The sequence below is a fragment of the Synchiropus splendidus genome, chromosome 5 (assembly GCF_027744825.2).
Source record: "Synchiropus splendidus isolate RoL2022-P1 chromosome 5, RoL_Sspl_1.0, whole genome shotgun sequence".
NCBI lineage: Eukaryota > Metazoa > Chordata > Actinopteri > Syngnathiformes > Callionymidae > Synchiropus > Synchiropus splendidus.
The window spans coordinates 19,588,495-19,606,908 of record NC_071338.1 but is presented as its reverse complement, the minus strand read 5'-3'; the positions used below and the strand labels follow the sequence as shown (position 1 = coordinate 19,606,908).

Genomic DNA, 18,414 nt, shown 5'->3' with positions numbered 1-18,414 from the left:
TGAAATATTCAACTTAGATGTCACTATTTCAAAACATAGCTTTAAAATGGTTAGAGATAAAGGCATGCAGTAAATGAAAAATGGGTTTGGGATGGGAGGGATTGTATGTGGGCAAAAGTGAATTACATACTTTTTCAGATGTTTATCTAATTCACTGGAACAGCTCTTCCTAATCTCTCACGCAACAATGATGATGGCGGGACATCATCACTGTTGTTTACGATGGACTTTGAACACCACTGCTTCTGTTTGCGCTGTATTTTCTCCCGTGATGTCTGTGTTGATGCATTCTTGCTACCTCCGTCCATCTGTTCCGGACACCACTGGTTCAAAGCACCAATATGTACTGCTTTTGGACTGAACTCTTCAGAACTTGAGTCAGTCAAATTCGCTCCTTCTACAAAACTACAACCTCTCTTGTCTCCTTAAGCCTCTTTTGCAAGTTTTCAATCTTAATTCTCAACAAAACATTCCTATACACACCCACAAATGTTGCTTAGATTGAAGTTACAGGTGTCTGCCACCTGCTTGTGTAAAGTAGTAACTACATCAGAATTCATATTTTCAGCTTGGTTTGTTTAAATTCATTGATTCTGCCGTCACAGTTTTGCGACACTGGTGCCTAAAGGGTTAAAAGCTGCTTAAATGTGATGTTGCTTTTCATAAGTTTAACTATTATGGCAGCACTACTGATGTACATGATTCTCTTTTAACACACTGTATGCTGCTGCACTTTTCAGCGTTGTAGTTTTGTCACCTGCTCAAACAATCAGCATTGATCCAAACTGACAGCTCCACTTTGTCCCATTTTTTTCTCTCCAAAACTGTCATTGTTCCTGTTCTTTTTCTTCACTCCAACCACTGCTTGTCTGCGTCCCCCTTGTTTACTCCCCCTTCTCTTTTTCTCTATTCCCAGACTCTCATGTCCCAGGGGCAGACTTTTCCAGTTGAGCTAAAGAAGCAACAGCAGGGGCCAAACAAGTCTCCGAAGAGGAAGTCTTCACCACTACCACCTGCAACTCCACCTCAGAACAATCACTCCAACCTTTTCCTCTCCAGTGCTCTACTGGGACTTTCTGAACCCCATCACCCCAACGGAGTCATCCAAAGCACCACTCAGGACGCACCTTTGGCCCTCATCACCAAATCTCGAAAGGAATCTGCCTCTCAAAGCAAGTCCCCTGAACCAGACTCTGACGCAGGATCGATGCCTGTAAATCTGAGCACGGGGACGAGCAGAACGCATACACCTGCCCAGTCTGGGCTGCCGTCACAGCCTCCCTCTACCTCACCGCATACTGCAGGCTGTGGACCCAGGAAGAGTAAAACCCTGAAAAGCAAAGGGCAGGCGCCTCTTGTGGGTCAAGGACCCGAACAAACGGGCAACTTGGCTGCCTGGAAAGGCTTCTCTCAGAACCACCTTGTACAGTCTTTAGTGGACTTATTTCGAGGCGGAGAGTCTGGCATCGGTATTCCCGGTGTTGGTATCCCTGGTGTTGGAATTCCTGGCGTTGGCATTCCTGGGACTTGTAATCCAGCGGCTGGTCTGCCCGCAAACAAGGAATCAGATGACTCCGGAGATGATGATGATGATGAGGACGACGATGATCTGGAAGAGGAAGAGGATGAGGAGGACTCTGATGATAGCCTCTCAGGTTGGTGGTCCTGTTTACAATGTCAAGCATAAGTGTCATGATATGTCCATGCCAAACTGGCTCATAGATTTGCAGGGTCATAAAAAGGCTTCACAAAAATGTCTTGTTTCCCAAACTGTTGGCTGCAGGTACAATTCTTGTCTTATTGTTTTATCCATCTTAACCTCCAAGTATTTAAACCCCAAGAAAATGGTACAAGACCCGACATTGGTCAACTTGGAGTCCTTATGACTTGCTGCCATGTCAGCCTTTTATTGTACCTAAAATGCATTTTTGGCTTTACTTAAAATGTGTTTGTCATTACAGAGTAATTGATCATTCAGTTTTTTTCTCTTAGAAATGATATTTAGTCTTTAAATGAAATTTGGCATTCATTGAAACAGAAAATACTCATGCATACGGGTATGTTGTTTCCAGAGTCTGACAGCAACTCTGACAGCGACATCTCTGGAAAGAAAGCAAAGGAGTTGAAGCATCCTGAGTCCGATTCTACGAAAAAAGAGACTCACCGCAAGCAAACCAAAGGCGCTGAACTACTGAACACCTCAACCAATCACACGGCCACCAGCTGCTCCCCACTCAACCTCCAGGTCATCAAGAGTCCCACCATCGTCACCAGCTCCAGTGCCTTGGCTTACCACAGCTCACCAGGGTCTTCCTCCTACAGCCTCGCCTCTCCATTAGGTAGGAAAACAAGTGTCAAAATGATCCACGAGATTCAAGAGTTTGGTCAAATTGTTTCTCTCATTTATTGGACTCCTCACTTTTTCTCTTACAAATTAACATAAATGCAGGTTGCAGTGGTTTCTAGTTGCTCCAGCCCCCAACCCCTTTATAGAAGCTGCTACTTTAAGACCTTTGAAGTGTGAAATATGTTTGATGCATCTATGTATTTTTTATTTAATTTTCTAATCACTGATTTGCTATGTAGTTTTAACCAGAGTCAATGGAACATTTTCCTCAGCCATCTTTACACGATTGTTAAGTTAAATTGTGTTTTTTAGTGGCATCAGGAAGGCATCTTGTTTTCCTGGCCTAAGCAGAACTCAGATGTCCTGTAGCAGCATGCCTATGAGCCCTGACAACACTTTTGGCAGAGCGCTATCTCTGAGATTACCCAGATCAGAGAAAATAGGACATGTTATTTGCAGCTTGCCAGGAATGTGCCAAGCAGACGTTCCAGTCCCTCCTCTGCTCTGGTCTTATTTTTTCCTTCACTCTCTTCTTGTTTAAAATTCCAGATCCCCAATCAAAACACATTTGTTCTAACGATTTAGTGCCTCTTTATTATTATTGCTGTCAAGTGCTTCAGTTTTATGAGAAAAAATAGCTAATAAATTCTGTTTCATGATTTCATCATATTGTAGAAGTGATTCCATTCCATCATTACAACATTAAGATCATGAACAGGAAAAAGGTCATTTATTTTTCCGTCATTTTATTTTTCATTTACACTTTCCACTATAGTCATCACATGAAGGAAATGTTTATTTTGACTTGATCCAGAGGCACCAGACTACTGAACGGTCTATCTAATTGTTTGCCTTTATATTTATATTTACCAGAGTCTCATCTCATCTGTTGACACAACCTTCCTACCTTCCATTACATATACCAACATCTCTTCCTTGATTACAGATTGATTCAACAGATTGAAAAGGGGCAGATTGAAGAACAGTTCTTATAGTCTCTGCCCCTTTTTCCAGTGATTTTCTTTTCCCAGACAGATTGTTCATCCGATAAGATTATCTTTTTTTCTGACATCAGTCTTTCTGTGGCAAATGTCTGGTAAAAGATAGAGAGGGTGTGGGGGAGAGTACCAGTGCTTTAGAATCAGTATCTCAATGTTGTTGCAACATTGCCATCAAATCTCCATGTTGGATGAGGCTGATTTTGTAGTTGAAAAGAATCACATCTGTTCATTAAATGTCCATTTGGCAACATTTAACTGTAAGCTCCCCTCTATGATGCACTGTTAGTTACAGTAGATCCATTATCATGTACGGAGTCACCATGACAAGGTTTATTGAGTATAGTAAGTTGTGGTCTTTACTTAATCTAGGTATAAAGACTGAAGAAGAGCCACAAACAACCTAAACAAAGCCCTTAACCTAACCGTGGCGTATGAATTCTGCACTTTATAATACTTTATAACCCTTATTAATAGTTACATACATGATTGTAAACATTCGTAGCATCTCCAAAAAACTAATAAATGCATTATTATGAAACTTTATAAATCATCAAGTGTCAGTAAATGTACTTTGACTACAATGTTTTTTTTAATATTAATGTTTTTTTTTTTGGTCTGTTGCGTGAGCTCATCAGTAGATATATTGTTTAGGGATCAATATTGTAAATAAAATATATGATTATTATTGTTCAGGTTTAGGAAAGAGGAAGCGAGTCATGGATGAGAAGGAATTGATGACACCTCTGGAGCTGGGGTAAGTGCAACACCGAAGTTGGTATTGTACAGATATTGTGTATCAGTTGTCGTCGACGGTTGCTGTATTTGTAATTTGTATTTGTAACTCAAGGTGGCGCAGAGAGACAAAAATCAAATCTGTGGCCGGGCGTCCACAGGGCGAAGTGGCCTACTATTCCCCGTGTGGCAAGAAACTGAGACAGTATCCAGACGTCATGAAGGTACATATCAGTGCTCATCACTGTTGAAGCCGTGATACACAGGCAGATGGTTGCAGCCAAAAACACGAGCAGTGAATTCATTTGGACTGATCAAGAAAAAAACAACCTACGAAACACTGCTTAGTTGCGTTGCTCCAACAAACGCCTTTGCATCATTCTTTTTGTTTCCTACACCCCCCACCCTGCCGTCTGTGACCCTAATAGTGAGGATTATATTTGTAGCTCTACCTCTTGTGCCACTTTCCACCAGTTTTCCCTCCCCTCAAAACAATGATTAATGGCTAGTGTTGGGATGCACATCTCTGGCCCATTTGTGCAACACATTACAGAAAGTATGTAATCTTCTTTGTTGAGGTCATAAATTAATTGTAACTGCCAGCTTTTGAGTGAAAAAAAAACTAATCCGTATCAATGACCTACTGCCAGTCAGTCAGCAGGCAGTAAAAAGCCCAGCCACGGATAAATAAAAATAGGGCCCGAATTGTGCACCCCAAGGTCAGAACCGTGTCTGTTTTTCAGAGAGCACTTTTTTTTTTGTCCTGTGGCTTTTATCATGATTAGTAGGATTGTCAAGCTTCGCACTACAACCTCCGACTCCCTCCAATCTACCTCCTCCTAGTTGCTTTTCAATGTCATTTTTTTCTGCCTAAACCAACGCCATTATTATTTTCTCTTCTGTAGTATCTATCCAGAAATGGAATAAGTGGCATCACGCGTGATAATTTTAGCTTCAGTGCAAAGATCAGGGTTGGTGACTTCTATGAAGCCAGAGAAGGACCCCAGGTGACTGCTTTTCATCTCTCTCTCTCCGTCTTTCTCTCGATCCCTGTTCATGGTTTCATCCAGCAGCAGGTAGAGAATCATGCAGCAGTCGCTGTCAGAGTTCACTAGATTAATGAGCTGACATTATTTCCACAGGTGACATCTCAATGATGTAAATAGTGAAATAAAGGCACATTCGCTTTGCTGTCAAGGCACATGAAAATACTGTAAAGCTCTCAGTCGTTTGATATTAAGTCATTGATCTTACACTTATTGTTGATGCTGGTGTGTTAAAAACTGCTGTGTTTGTTAACAGTAGATTGATTGAATTGTTTTGGCCAAACAAGGAACGAGTTATTGACTCACTCTCCTGAACTTCTCTATATTCCTGACAGGGGTTACAGTGGAGCCTTTTGAAGGAGGAAGAGGTCATTCCTCGTATTTTGGCTATGGAAGGTCGGAGGGGACGCCCCCCAAATTCTGAGCGTCAGCTAGCAGCGGATGTCAAAGCTAAACGGAGAAAGGGACGACCTCCAAATGTTGGGGATCCACTCCTGCCAGAGGGGCCGAGTCCTAGTGAGGTTAAACTACTTCGCAAACTGGAGGCACAAGGTGAGCAAAGTGAAGGGTTTTCTGGAAGCTACATGAGCAAAGCTAAGTTCTCAAGCTAAGTTGTAGCGACTTTGATCATTGAAGGTTGTTTATTTGTCATGTGACGAAAGTGAAAACTACTTCCTGCCCCTTCTAAAAACATGTTTTGTTGTCATTTTCCACATTTATAGAAGATATAAAATTTCAATCAAGTGAAGAGAGTTCAGCTCGGCTGCTCCACCACAAAAGAAAAATGACTCCACAGCATTTTTCAAAACCCACATTTGGTGCAAGTCTAGCATGCTCAGTCAGACTCTTCATCAGCATCGAGGGATTCTTCTTTAAATTTCTCACTGACAATGCCTTTTCTCCCTGCACTCTACAGAAATTGCTCGCCAGGCAGCCCAGATGAAACTGATGAGAAAACTGGAAAAGCAGGCGCTGGCACGGGCGGCCAAGGAAGCTCGGAAACAGCAGGGTAAACTGAATTGGACTGCTGTTTGCACTCACTCTGGGCGGAGTAACTGGTGGTCGCAAAGATGTGTTTTACAGTGTCCATTTGAGAAGTAGTGAAGATATGTTAGTTATTAATATTCAAGCTGCAGGGTGTCGGTCATGACACAGGGGCTTTATCTGGACATTCTAGAAGCAATCCGAGTACACAGGTCCTCACATCCTGTTTTTTTTTTTTTTTCAATTGAATTCAGGCCTGTTCTTGCACTAAACTACTGTCTGTCTACCCTGTCCTGTGTCTGGTCCTCCTTGACAGACATCATTTGGGAGCCATTCAAACAACTTACCAGGGCCAGCTGTTTTTTTTTCATAATGATGAAGCTAGAAAGGATTTCCTCCCCAAGCATCCTCAATGTTGCTAACACTGAACCAATCACATCTTCATCATCAGTCCTCACTCGAAGATGTGCTTTTTTAACCTTACACACTTATGAAAACACTGAGTAACTAATCTTCACTATCTTCACCTGAACTTCTTCAGTAAATATCAGCCTTGAATGGTGAAGCAAGCACGTGACTCCCTGCATTAGTGTGATGACTGGAGCACAAACAAAGCGACTTTTTTGTTTCAGCGATCATGGCCGCCGAGGAGAGGAGGAAGCAAAAAGAGCAGATCAAGATTCTCAAGCAGCAGGTGAGATGACGGTCTGAATGCTGAGCAATGAGTTCTGGTACGCATCCCCTCATCTACAGTCACACACTCTGGCTTTGTCCAGTAGTGGAAGTGCTGAATGCACTTTTGCGGTGCTTTTAGACGTGAGTCATCTACAGCAGCAGCAATAGACCTTATAAGGGCTTCTTTTGCCTTCCCTACATGAACAGTGATTAGAAATGAGTTTTTTACGTCTCCCTGTGTTATCCATTTTCTTAAACATTGAGAGGTTTTGCTCTTCTTTCTAACAGGAAAAGATCAAGCGTATTCAGCAGATTCGAATGGAGAAGGAACTCAGGGCACAGCAAATTTTAGAGGTACAGAATCCGATCCAGCAGCATCTCTGATTAAGCAGAACATTCCTGGATAGCTGCAGCCTCACAGTCTATAGTGTTTTAATCGTGCTAAGCTCATTACTGAACAGCAGCATGCATTGGAGGAGTTGTGCCTCTTCTTAGGCATAATTCCTCATGGAACTAATGCTAAATTGGTCTTGGTTGACGGCTGTTGAATATTAAAATGGCTGTGGTGCCTCTTCAGACCTTATTTAAATTGGACAGAAAATACTTTTTTTCATCAGACAACAGTAACAGTTTAGCATAACTGGGTCGAGGGGAAAAAAGGTGCTGTTGTTGTGTGTTCGCGTACACACAAGCATGCAAGAAGGGAAGAACACACACACACAAGTGCACACAATTATACTGTAGGAGCTTCAAAGTGTTTTAGCAGGACTGAATCAATTTTCAGTTGACACGGTTGGCAAGCCATTCTTAACGGGAGGCTTCAACATTTGCACAATTATGCGCTAAAGAGATACATTATTCATTTGCTGTGTTTTACAAATTTGACTGGCATTTGGGAGAATGGAAGTCTTTGCTCCAACTAGAAAAGTGCAAACAATCAGTTTAAAGTGCAACAAGCCCTCATCCAAGACGGATTGATGCCTGTCTGTCTCCGCCACTCCTGACCTTCGTTTCATTTCATTTTTATTCACAGGCGAAACGGAAAAAGAGAGAGGAGGCTGCCAATGCTAAAATACTGGAGGCTGAAAAACGAATAAAAGTATGCCATTTTGATTAAGTACAACAACAAAGAATACAGAACAATCTGTCAATACTGCTGGTATTAGAACTAGACTACACGTACTATTAGACTGTGCTATGTTTTTTGTTTCTGCTATTTTACCTTCTATGTCTCTACTTTATTTCTTCTTTCATATCTGCTGCTATTACCACTACTTCAACTACTGTTACTACTGCTAATGGTGGTATTTCTACTGCTACTGCCAATTCTGCTATTACTATGACCCCCCCTATCATTTCTACTACTACTTCTACTCTTTTTAGTTTTACTGCTATTTCTTGAAATAAAGCTGCTACTAATTGTGTTACAGCTCATATTGCTTCTACTTCAACAAGCTGCTATTTAAAACTACCATTACCTAGTGCTGGTATTTCTTCTTCCACTGTTGATGCAACTGCTATTTAAAATGAGTGATGATGTCTTAACAAATTGTATTTCTGTGACTAGTATTTCTAGTGTCCTTTATGCGATTACGACTCCTACTACTGCCGATATTTCTTCTAGTTCTAATACTAGTACCCCAGCTGTTGCTACTGCTAGTAAAAATGATCTATGTAATGATGTAGCTGTTTTGACGGATACAACTCCCCCCGTTTCCACTACTACTCTACTCTATTTTTTTTATGCTGCTGCTACTAATACTTCTTTGTCTGCATTTTCTCATCTCATCATGTGACCTTTTGTTGATTTAGGAAATGCGCTAGTCCAGACTTGCTTTGTTTTACAAATGAAAATGGAAATCCCAACATTTGTATTTTTAAGCTAAAACATGATTTTTTTCAGGAGAAGGAGATGAGAAGACAGCAGGCTGAAATTTTGAAACATCAGGTAAGATACAAGCTCAGCATTTTCCTCGCTGTAGTGACTGCTGATTGTGTAAAATGTTTAAGGTTAAAGATGCATTTGTGTCCTTACTGTAAAGTTTAATTGTTAAGGGGTCAATTCATTTGAATACGCCACACATCTCTTTGTGCTTTTATTTGGTGTTTCAGTTTTTACTTCTGTTAATAATAACTTGCCAACTCTCTCTGCCAGGAGTTGGAGAGGCATAGACTAGATATGGTATGGGTATGTTTATTTTTGTACATCTAACACCTGCATCGTGTAACTGGTTGTGTTATGGTTGTCATAGCAATGCATTAAGTGTAGCACTGGCTGCTGTCATACTACATTCTTCTGCATGGCTTTCCAGCAAAACCAACAAAAGAGAAGAGTCAGTATGCCGCCTCCATCTGCTCGTCCTGAGGGACAACTGACCCTGTCACGGTGGCCAGTCAGCTTCTGTTCCCCTCCCCCATACTCCCCCACTTCTACTCAGAATGCATTGCAAAAGAACGCTAGCCAATCCACACTCACTGTCTCAAAGTGCACTCCAGGAGTTTCCATCCATCTCATACATTGTCTTAACTGTTGTATTGGAGTAGCGTGTGTTACCCATGAGTGCTTTGCGACTTCGGCCCGGACATCGAGCTTGTGTCTGTTCGTCCGTGTTTCTGTTCTGCAGTCCGCAAAGTGCTGGACTTTTAACCTGTCACCATCCCAGCCTCAGAATGAAAAGAGCTACTGTGAGTCATTTTGTCGTCATGGTGGAGACGAGACCAACGGCATTAACACCCCTGTTGAGTAGACTTTAAATATGTTGAATATTAATAACATCATTTCCACCATGGAGGCACATATGGCTCTGCGTAGCGCTTTTGTTTTGGCCTGGCTGCCCTGCTTGTTGCCCTCTTCACTCACGCATAGTAACAGCTGAATCTGAAGGTCTGCCTATTCTCAGCCCTGAACTTAAATCTGTAAAAAGTAGGGAGTCACAGACTGGCTCATGAAGTGTAGTATCAATCTACGTGTAAACTACTGACACTAGTTGCTCTTTTCGAATGTCTGGTCGTGCTCTATTTCTGTTCTTAGATCATTTTTTAAAAATCACAAAATTAATGACAGGCTAACGATTCAAGAAGGGAGCATCAAGTGAAACGATATCCACTCAGCTGTGATTCCTTCGCGCTGTTACGAACGACTCTTTCATGCACCAGAGAACATAGATGTCTCATCCTCAGCACTTCACACTCTGTGCTTGTGCTCACGTTCCCCAAATCAAGAAGTAAAACCGTTTTGTTTGCAGACTTATCCGCCATTGTCATCTCCAAATGTTTGTAGATGTATGACATAAAAGTATAAGCACTTTATTACAGAGGCCCCTGTGAGGGTAGTTTGGAGACGTAATATTTCCTCGGCGCCAATGCTGATTCAAGCTGCTTCTCTTTTTAAAGCCTGTCATCACATCTACTATGTATCGCATCTATGTGTTGCTTTTCCCGGTTGTCGTTGTACGTATGTACTCTTCACTTAAGCTTCAGCCATACATATGTAAGCGTATACATGTGAAGCATCATTTTGTGTTCGTACAAGTATGGTGCCTTGATTGAGTTTGGTGCATCTCTGTTCTACATTAATACATACTAAATTTAGCTGACTTGACTGTGATGTGCGGATAATGTATGCTTGTTAATGTGCTTCTGTGTTTCTGCCACTGTAGGAGAGAGAGAGGAGGCGGCAACATGTAATGCTGATGAAGGCGGTCGAGGCTCGCAAGAAAGCAGAGGTACTCCATAGGCACGCAGAAAAATGCGGAGACACACTTCCGTTATTCCCATGTTAGGATTCTGCCTTCTCTCCCTTTCTGCTCGTGTCCCACCCATTCATTTTCATCCATACGCACTCTCCAAGTCAAAAGATTATGGCCCCTAAGCACTTTTCCTTTGAATGCACAGAAGCATTAGGAAGAATTCTAATGTCGCATATATTCAGTGAACAACCACACACACACACTCAGTCTCACTTCTGCTACTAATGCTTCACTTTAATTTTGAACTCTCCAGGAGCGCGAGCGATTGCGGCAGGAGAAAAGGGATGAGAAACGCATAAACAAGGAGCGTAAACTGGAGCAACGCAGGCTGGAGCTGGAGATAGCCAGGGAGTTGAAGAAGCCAAATGAAGACATGTGTCTGTCTGATCATAAGGTAGTGATGGGAATATGTCCTCCTGAAACTACAGCGCATGCATAGTTTTCAACGTGAATGCTATCATCTGACGTCTATATTGAGAACTGAGTCCCATAAAATGGCTTGTTGTTAATGAGGGCACTATTAGAATTGTAATTGGTAATGGAATATGATCTCATTCGTTCCGTTTTTTTCTAAATAGAATTCATTGTCTTTGTAGCTTACATACATTTCATTGACGGAAATATGCGCCCCCAAGTGGATAACATGCGTTACTGCGTGTTTTAATCACTTGAAATTAAATGCACTTCAATAATTTCATTGAAAGAAAGCGAGTGGTTCGTCAGCATATTTCACGCACATGCCAGCTGTGATGGTAACTCAAACAAATCATTCATTCTCATATGTAACGTAAACTGTCCCGCATTTCTCCAGGCGCTTCCAGAGTTCTCCAGGATCCCCGGACTGATCCTTCCAGGACGTGCCGTTTCTGACTGCTTAATGCTTATGCAGTTCTTGCGGGGCTTCGGGAAGGTTTTAGGGCTGGACCTGAATGCGGATATTCCCACTCTGGGTATGCTTCAGGAGGGTCTGCTCAATGTGGGCGACAGCATGGGCCGTGTCCAAGACCTCCTGGTCAAGCTGCTGTCTTTGGCCGTCTGTGACCCCGGTTTACCACCAGGACAAAAGGTGTGCACCTTTGTGTATTGATGATTGTTTGTTCAATATGCATGCTTGTTGTGCAGGCCCCCTTTGACTATAAGTTGGCTGGACTAATGAGAGATCCAGTGGTTGCTGTCCCAAGGGCATGAAACATTTTATTAAGTTTAATTATTATAGGCCTGGTACAGCCTTAGCACCCTGGTAAAGACACCATGGATGCTGCACTGCAAAGACAAAACTGACTCATTGAACATGACTGTTTGCGCGTAGCAAATGAATAAATGCGACATCTTGGTATGCACAGCCATGAATTTCACTTTTGACCTTCTCTTTATCAGACTAAGACCATGCTGGGAGACCACCTGACCAATGTTGGCATCAACAGGGATAATGTTTCTGAGGTGCTACAAATGTACATGGGGGCTCATTGTGCCAACACTGACCTGGCACCCCTGGCACTCAGTTTGAAAACCAAAGCCTTCCAGGCTCACACTCCGGCCCAGAAGGCCTCCATCCTGGGCTTCCTGGCCAACGAGCTGGCCTGTAGTAAAGCTGTCATCAGGTGGGAGAGTTTTTTATTCATGTAATTACTTTCAAGTTCTGTGAGATCACTCCAACCCTCAATGCACTCTACAACTGACTGATTTTTTGCTTGCAGTGAGATCGATAAAGGTCTTGATCAGATGGCAAACATGAGGAAGGACAAAATAATTATGGAAGGAAAACTGAAAAAGTGGGTTTTCACTTAAGTTTTTATACACTTATACACACTCACTTTAACACTAACCCGGAACTTGTGTCACTCACACGTTTTTGCAATCCAGATTAAGGACAATTCATGCCAAACGCACTGGAAAGAGAGAGGCAAGCGTCGGTGTGGAGGAAAACCAATGTGTTGGAACCCCCTCATCTGCCAGTAAACGCAAACGAAAACTGGGAGACAGTGATGATGATGACGATGATGAAGAAGACAGCGATGACCAGGCAGATGAAGAAGACGATGATGATGAGGAAGAGATGAAAAAAGTTAAAAAAGTCGAGACTTACGATGAGGTAAATACAAAAATACAGCTTGTGACTGCAGTAAACTGCGGGGGGTGGGTCATTAACATTTCTGTCTTGTGATATCTGTCCTGGCAGGATGAAGTCGATCAAGCCACCAGCCTGGAAGAGTTGGAGAAGCAGATAGAAAAGTTGGCCAAGGTGAGTACATTATTGGAAAATGTTACTTTTTTCTGTGATATAATTCCATTAAGCTTTATGAGCACAATAATATGAAATAGTTCCACATCGTAATTACTAGTACATAGTTGCTCCGGCTGACAACCAGATACTGTGGCTGTAAGTTTTTATTTTTCAATTTCAGCAACATCACCAGACGAGAAGGAAGTTGTTTGAAATTTCACATTCCCTACGCTCCATGATGTACGGACAGGACCGATATCGTCGCCGATACTGGGTTCTCCCTCACTGTGGGGGCGTCTTCATCGAAGCCATGGAGAGTGGAGAAGGTAGGACAAACCACTAGATGGTGTGCAGTATCAAGAAGTGCATCATAGAATGTTAAGGCAAACTTTCATCTGCTCTAGTTTGCATGAACTTACTTGCTGTTTTGTTACCTCGCAGCTCCTGAAGAACTTGAGGAGGAGCGCCAAAGGAGGAGAAGAGCAGCTGAGGAGGTCAAAGTCAAAGAGGAACCTCAGGAGATTGAGCTTCAGAAGGAGAAGTCCAATTCCCTGGAGGCCCATAAAGTACACAGCCCCGAGCCACAAAAGGGACTACAAGGCTCCATAGCTAAACTGTGCACAATCCAAGACATCAAGGAGGCTGACAGAGAAAATATAAAGGTGGAGGACAAGGGTTGTCCCCTTGCGAGGCAGAATGGCAGCCCTGTGGGTCCTCCTGTTGTCACAACCTCAGTTATATCCTCCCCTTCCCGTAGCACCTCTGAGCCTGCACTAGCAAGCCCTGCTTCCGTGGTTACTACTAATGACACAACAAATATCCCAGCTCCAGCCTCCACTCCTTTATCAGCATTGTGCTTGCCAACCCAACATGAAAGTCCCAGGAATACGCCACCAGCCTCTTCACAAATTCCATCTCCACATCTGTCCTTCCAAGCAAACGACCAGCTGCTAAGAGTGCTGACGGAGAGGAGTGGACACTGGTTTAGCCTGCTCCCTCGGAACCCCTGTGATCTGTCCTCGCTCACTGCTACTCCGCCTGGAGCTCCCCGTGTGTCTCCTCAGGCTTCCTCCACACCTAACAAATCTCGATCTCCACCTCCATCTCCTGCGCTGCCCCTGACACCTTCTGCTGCCTCTGCCTCGGCCAGCCCGAGTCACCCGACAGGACTGCTGCCCTATCAACTATCAGCCCTGCAGGTCAGCATGCCACCGAATGGATTATACCATTTTTATTTTACCAGATTATGCAGCAGCTACTACAAACGTCTTTATCATTTGTCTGCAGGCAAAAACCGGTGGATCATTACTCGGAGTTTCCTTTGGAAGCTGGTCCAGTGGCGTGCTAAGTCCCAGCCTGCCGTTGTGCAACAGCCCGAGTCCAATGCCATGTCATTCTCTGGAGGGCAACACCGCAGCTAGTGTCTCCAGTAAGAGTGAATCACCTTTGCCTTGCATTGAGAAAACCTCATCCATGCCTTCACCTGCTCTGGAGATTCCCAAATCCCTGGATTATCCAACAGCACGGCCAATCCCAGAGGGTGAGTGACATCACCACCTGCAGGTCATGCTCATACCAAGAGTACTGCTCAGTATTGTCTTCATGCTCACATGTTGTATGTCAAATCCTCAGGTGGTAACTGCTGTTGATTTTTTTCAGAGATGTTAACCGGCTGGTGGCGAGTGTCTGACATTGAAGAGTTGCGGGCTCTAGCGGAGTCTCTGCACAGCCGTGGCATCAGAGAGAAAGGCCTCCAGAGACAGATCCAGAAATACATGGAGATGATTCCGCAGGTCTGCACCAAACACAAGGATGGTGAGTGCCCTGTCTGTCTGCCAGCTTTCACATGACTGATGTCAACATTGTTTTTTTATTTTTTTCTACAAGTTCCTACATGGCTCTTAATATAAAACTCACATATGTCCATAAAGAGGCTGTTGCGATCCTGGCTACGACTGAGTATTTACCGTTAACATTGCTCCAAACTAAATGTTTTCTAACATCATTGGGGGATTGTTTGGTCCATCCTAGTGGCCATGATCGAACTGCGTGAGCTGGAGGAGAGCCAGGTCAGCGTGGAGTCTGTGCGAGGCTGGTGTGTGGAGGAGCAGGCCATGGAGATGGACATTGCTGTGCTGCAGCAGGTGGAAGAGCTGGAGAGGAAAGTCACAGCCGCAAGCCTGCAGGTCAAGGTAAGGAACCGAACTCAATGTGTCAACAATGTGTCTGTCGTGTGAAAACATGTCGTCATCAAATGCCTTAAAACTCAACAGCGGACTTCCCCCCTCCAGGGCTGGACCTACCCAGACCCCCAGTCTGAGCGTGAGGACTTGGTGTATTATGAGCACAAGCCCCCGACCAAATCGACGTCGTCATCCGCCAGCGGGAGCGACAAGGATTCCAGGGATCACCCAGAGGAGAGGGGGGAGAAGGGCGGGGTGATGCGTCACCCGGACAATCCACTGGACATAGCAGTGACACGTCTGGCCGATCTGGAGCGCAACATCGAGAGAAGGTACCTGAGGAGCCCCTTAGGTACCACCATTCAGATCAGGCTGGATAATGTGGGTACGGTCACTGTCCCTGCCCCCGCCCCATCCACTAGTGCTGACAGGGAAGGGTAGGTCATTTCTCCAACCAAAGCTCCCCGCTCCCCTCCTGAGACCCTTTCCTCTCTGTGTGTGCACTGAGTCTCCCATTTAACTCTAAACTGAGGGTCTTTGCTGCTTTAATGGGAGACCTTCCATGGTGGTTGGTGGCGTTTTTTTTTTTGTTTTTTTTTCCTTGTGCCATTTTTTTTCCTGGACTTGGGGAGTCACTTTGTTTCTCTGTGCAGGTGTTTTGGTACTGCCATTTCTCTGCATCGTGCTGTGCATCACTTGGTTATGTGCATCTTCATGGCTCCCACTTTGTTTACACTCAACGAGTTTCCACTCCTTCTGCATGATTGTCCATTTAACACGAAAGCAGCCAGTGTTGCGTCTCCCTGGAGTTCCCCCTCCTCCAAAAAAATCCTTGTGTCTCTGCATAGCTGCCGCTCTGCTGTTTTGTTTGCATCCGGTTGAGTGGACGCTGGTGTTTACCCAGAACTCATGCAGAAACTTTGTCATGACCTTTTAGCGTCTATTTTTAACATATGCTGTTTGACGTGCATTCCACATTGCAGGAAGGGTTGGAAGTGTATCAGCGACTTTAGCATGCTTATATTTTCCACGAAGCCACTAGCAAAGAAGGAAGATAGCTCATTGCATTCATGGTGTCTTCTATATAGGTCACCTTACACAATGGCTTCTATATAGAGATGAGCCTTTGTCTGCACTTTTTTTTAAATGAAATGAAACATTAGTGCAATGTGAAGCATTCTAAAATTTACATTTGTCTTTTTTAACAACTTGTAGTGAATTCAAACTGAGGATTTCAGTTCTCGTTTCGATACTCAATGAATAAAACATTACACCTGAGCTGATGCCCTTCTCAAGCTAGTAGCTGCCAGGGTTTCTCAATGCAAAAGACGCTCTAGAAGGTCTGATGAAGCATCTGTGTGAAAGTCAGAATGGGTGGTTTCTTTCTCTGACTTCTGCTCTGTGTCCCTAGATGTGAGGAGGAGGTGGCCCACGGCATGAAGGTTTGGAGGAAAGCCCTGAGTGAAGTCCGCAGCGCCGCCCAGTTGGCAATGTGTATCCAGCAGCTGCAGAAGTCCATCGCATGGGAGCGCTCCATCATGAAAGTGGTGAGCGCCGTTCACGATTTGGCTGGAAGTCATTCAAGTTTTCATTCAATTCATCACTCTTCTTTTTTTCTTTTTTGCTCAGTACTGTCAGATTTGCAGGAAGGGTGATAACGAGGACCTGCTCTTGCTGTGTGACGGCTGTGACAAAGGCTGTCACACTTACTGCCATAAGCCCAAAATCACCACTATTCCAGAGGGAGACTGGTACTGCCCAGCCTGCATTTCCAAGGTATAATCTGCTCTCTACCATTTTAATGACATCATCCTAGTCTCACGGCCATGGGTGATATTCCTATTCATACCTTTATATTTTGAAATTATGACATGAGGTTAGACAGGAAGCCCCTTGGACGGTGATGTTTGCAGTTGACATTGTGATCTGTGGTGAAAGACGGGAGCAAGTGGAAGATAAGATAGAGAGGTGGAGGTCTGCCTTAGAAAGGAGAGGAATGAAGGTTAGCCACAGTAAGACAGAATACATGTGTGTGAATGAGAGGGAGCCAAATGGACAGGTGAAGTCCACAGAGATAAAGAAGGTACTAGTGTGACAAAGAGGTGAAGAAGCGGGTGCAGGCAGGATGGAATAATCGGAAAAAGGTGTCAGGTGTGATATATGACTAATGGGTGTCGGCAAGGATGAAAGGGAAGGTGTACAAAACAGTGGTTAGGCCAGCAATGTTGTATGGTTTGGAAACAGTGGCACTGAGGAAAAGACAGGAGGCAGAGCTGGAGGTAGCAGAGATGAAGATGCTGAGCTTCTCTCTGGGAGTGAGCAGGATGGATAGGATCAGGAAGCAGTAGATCAGAGGGACAGCACATGTGGTCAGGTGTTTAGGAGAGAAAGTCAGAGAGGCTAGATTGAGATGGTTTGGACATGTACAGAGGAGAGAGAGCCAGTACATTGGTAGGAGGATGTTGAGGTTGGAACTGCCAGGCAGAAGGTGGAGAGGAGGAGGTGGTGAAGGAGGACATGAGGTTTGTAGGTTTGAGAGAAGACAAAGCAGAGGACAGGGTGAAATCGAGGAAGATGATCCGCTGTGGCGACCCCTGAAGGGAGAAGCCAAAAAAAAAAATATATATATATATACTAAAGGTGAGTGTCTCTTATTGTGGTTTGTCTGTGCAGGCTAGTGGTCCCTCTCCCAAAAAGAAGACTCCTAGCAAACCGCCAGCCTCCGGTGCAGCTAATGTAAAGAAGGGAGGTGAGGCGAAGAAAAACGGGAAGCAGGCCGGTAGTGGGGAGATGTCAGAGGAGGACTCAACCAGCGCCAGCAGCACTCCTAAGAAAGCAGCGAAAGACAGCAACAAGAAGAGAAAATCGGAGGAAACCTCACCTTCTCAGCCAGCAGTCAGTCAGGAAAACCCCACCTGCGTGAAGAGAGCAAAGACGGCTAGAGACAACAACAGGGATCTGGGACTGTGCAGGTTTGTTTCAGGCGGAAAGTAACTTTAAAGTTGAGACCTTTTCAGTGGGTTTATTTAGTATATATGGTTGTGTAATCCTCGCTGCCTGACATAACGTTGTGCTATTGTGTGGCTGTGTTTAACAGGGTTCTACTCGCTGAGTTGGAGAGACATCAGGACGCCTGGCCTTTCCTCACTCCAGTCAACCTCAAGTCAGTTCCTGGGTACAAGAAGGTCATCAAGAAACCCATGGATTTCTCCACCATACGCGAGAAGCTAGTCAGCAGCCAGTGAGTACCATGTCCGTCGCTAGTCAAACATATACTGCAGATTTAGGCCATTTCCTCTGTTGAATAGTTCTTGGCTGGTGCAATGTTTTAAATACATACACCCAATGTGTTTTTCCCCCTCACATCTCTACTTCTAAGATTCTGCTCTTCTGTTGTTGCTGATTGTAATGTGGCTTTCTACTTAATATCTCTTTAACAATGCTTCTCATCGAGTCTGTCATTCAGAGATACA

At 44.0% G+C, this 18,414-nt stretch overlaps 1 protein-coding gene across 15 annotated transcripts in view; it reads left to right on the top strand.

Moving 5' to 3' along the window:
* The window catches only part of LOC128759415 (bromodomain adjacent to zinc finger domain protein 2B-like), a 64,006-nt gene that overhangs the window by 43,714 nt on the left and 1,878 nt on the right, over positions 1-18,414 (top strand). For 2 of the 15 annotated variants that reach the window (XM_053866327.1, XM_053866326.1), the window contains 29 exons: positions 917-1,655; positions 2,073-2,339; positions 4,042-4,102; positions 4,196-4,304; positions 4,986-5,087; positions 5,462-5,678; positions 6,043-6,135; positions 6,743-6,804; positions 7,074-7,139; positions 7,819-7,884; positions 8,689-8,733; positions 8,941-8,967; positions 10,445-10,510; positions 10,788-10,928; positions 11,346-11,600; positions 11,912-12,135; positions 12,232-12,306; positions 12,398-12,626; positions 12,714-12,776; positions 12,940-13,084; positions 13,200-13,957; positions 14,046-14,298; positions 14,418-14,573; positions 14,790-14,950; positions 15,032-15,378; positions 16,353-16,488; positions 16,571-16,717; positions 17,615-17,913; positions 18,039-18,182. In XM_053866327.1, the coding sequence (XP_053722302.1) occupies positions 917-1,655; positions 2,073-2,339; positions 4,042-4,102; positions 4,196-4,304; positions 4,986-5,087; positions 5,462-5,678; positions 6,043-6,135; positions 6,743-6,804; positions 7,074-7,139; positions 7,819-7,884; positions 8,689-8,733; positions 8,941-8,967; positions 10,445-10,510; positions 10,788-10,928; positions 11,346-11,600; positions 11,912-12,135; positions 12,232-12,306; positions 12,398-12,626; positions 12,714-12,776; positions 12,940-13,084; positions 13,200-13,957; positions 14,046-14,298; positions 14,418-14,573; positions 14,790-14,950; positions 15,032-15,378; positions 16,353-16,488; positions 16,571-16,717; positions 17,615-17,913; positions 18,039-18,182 (5,453 nt within the window). The remainder of the gene's footprint in view (positions 1-916; positions 1,656-2,072; positions 2,340-4,041; positions 4,103-4,195; positions 4,305-4,985; positions 5,088-5,461; positions 5,679-6,042; positions 6,136-6,742; positions 6,805-7,073; positions 7,140-7,818; positions 7,885-8,688; positions 8,734-8,940; positions 8,968-10,444; positions 10,511-10,787; positions 10,929-11,345; positions 11,601-11,911; positions 12,136-12,231; positions 12,307-12,397; positions 12,627-12,713; positions 12,777-12,939; positions 13,085-13,199; positions 13,958-14,045; positions 14,299-14,417; positions 14,574-14,789; positions 14,951-15,031; positions 15,379-16,352; positions 16,489-16,570; positions 16,718-17,614; positions 17,914-18,038; positions 18,183-18,414) is intronic. The other 13 variants (XM_053866335.1, XM_053866328.1, XM_053866334.1 and 10 more) reach the window with 13 other exon arrangements.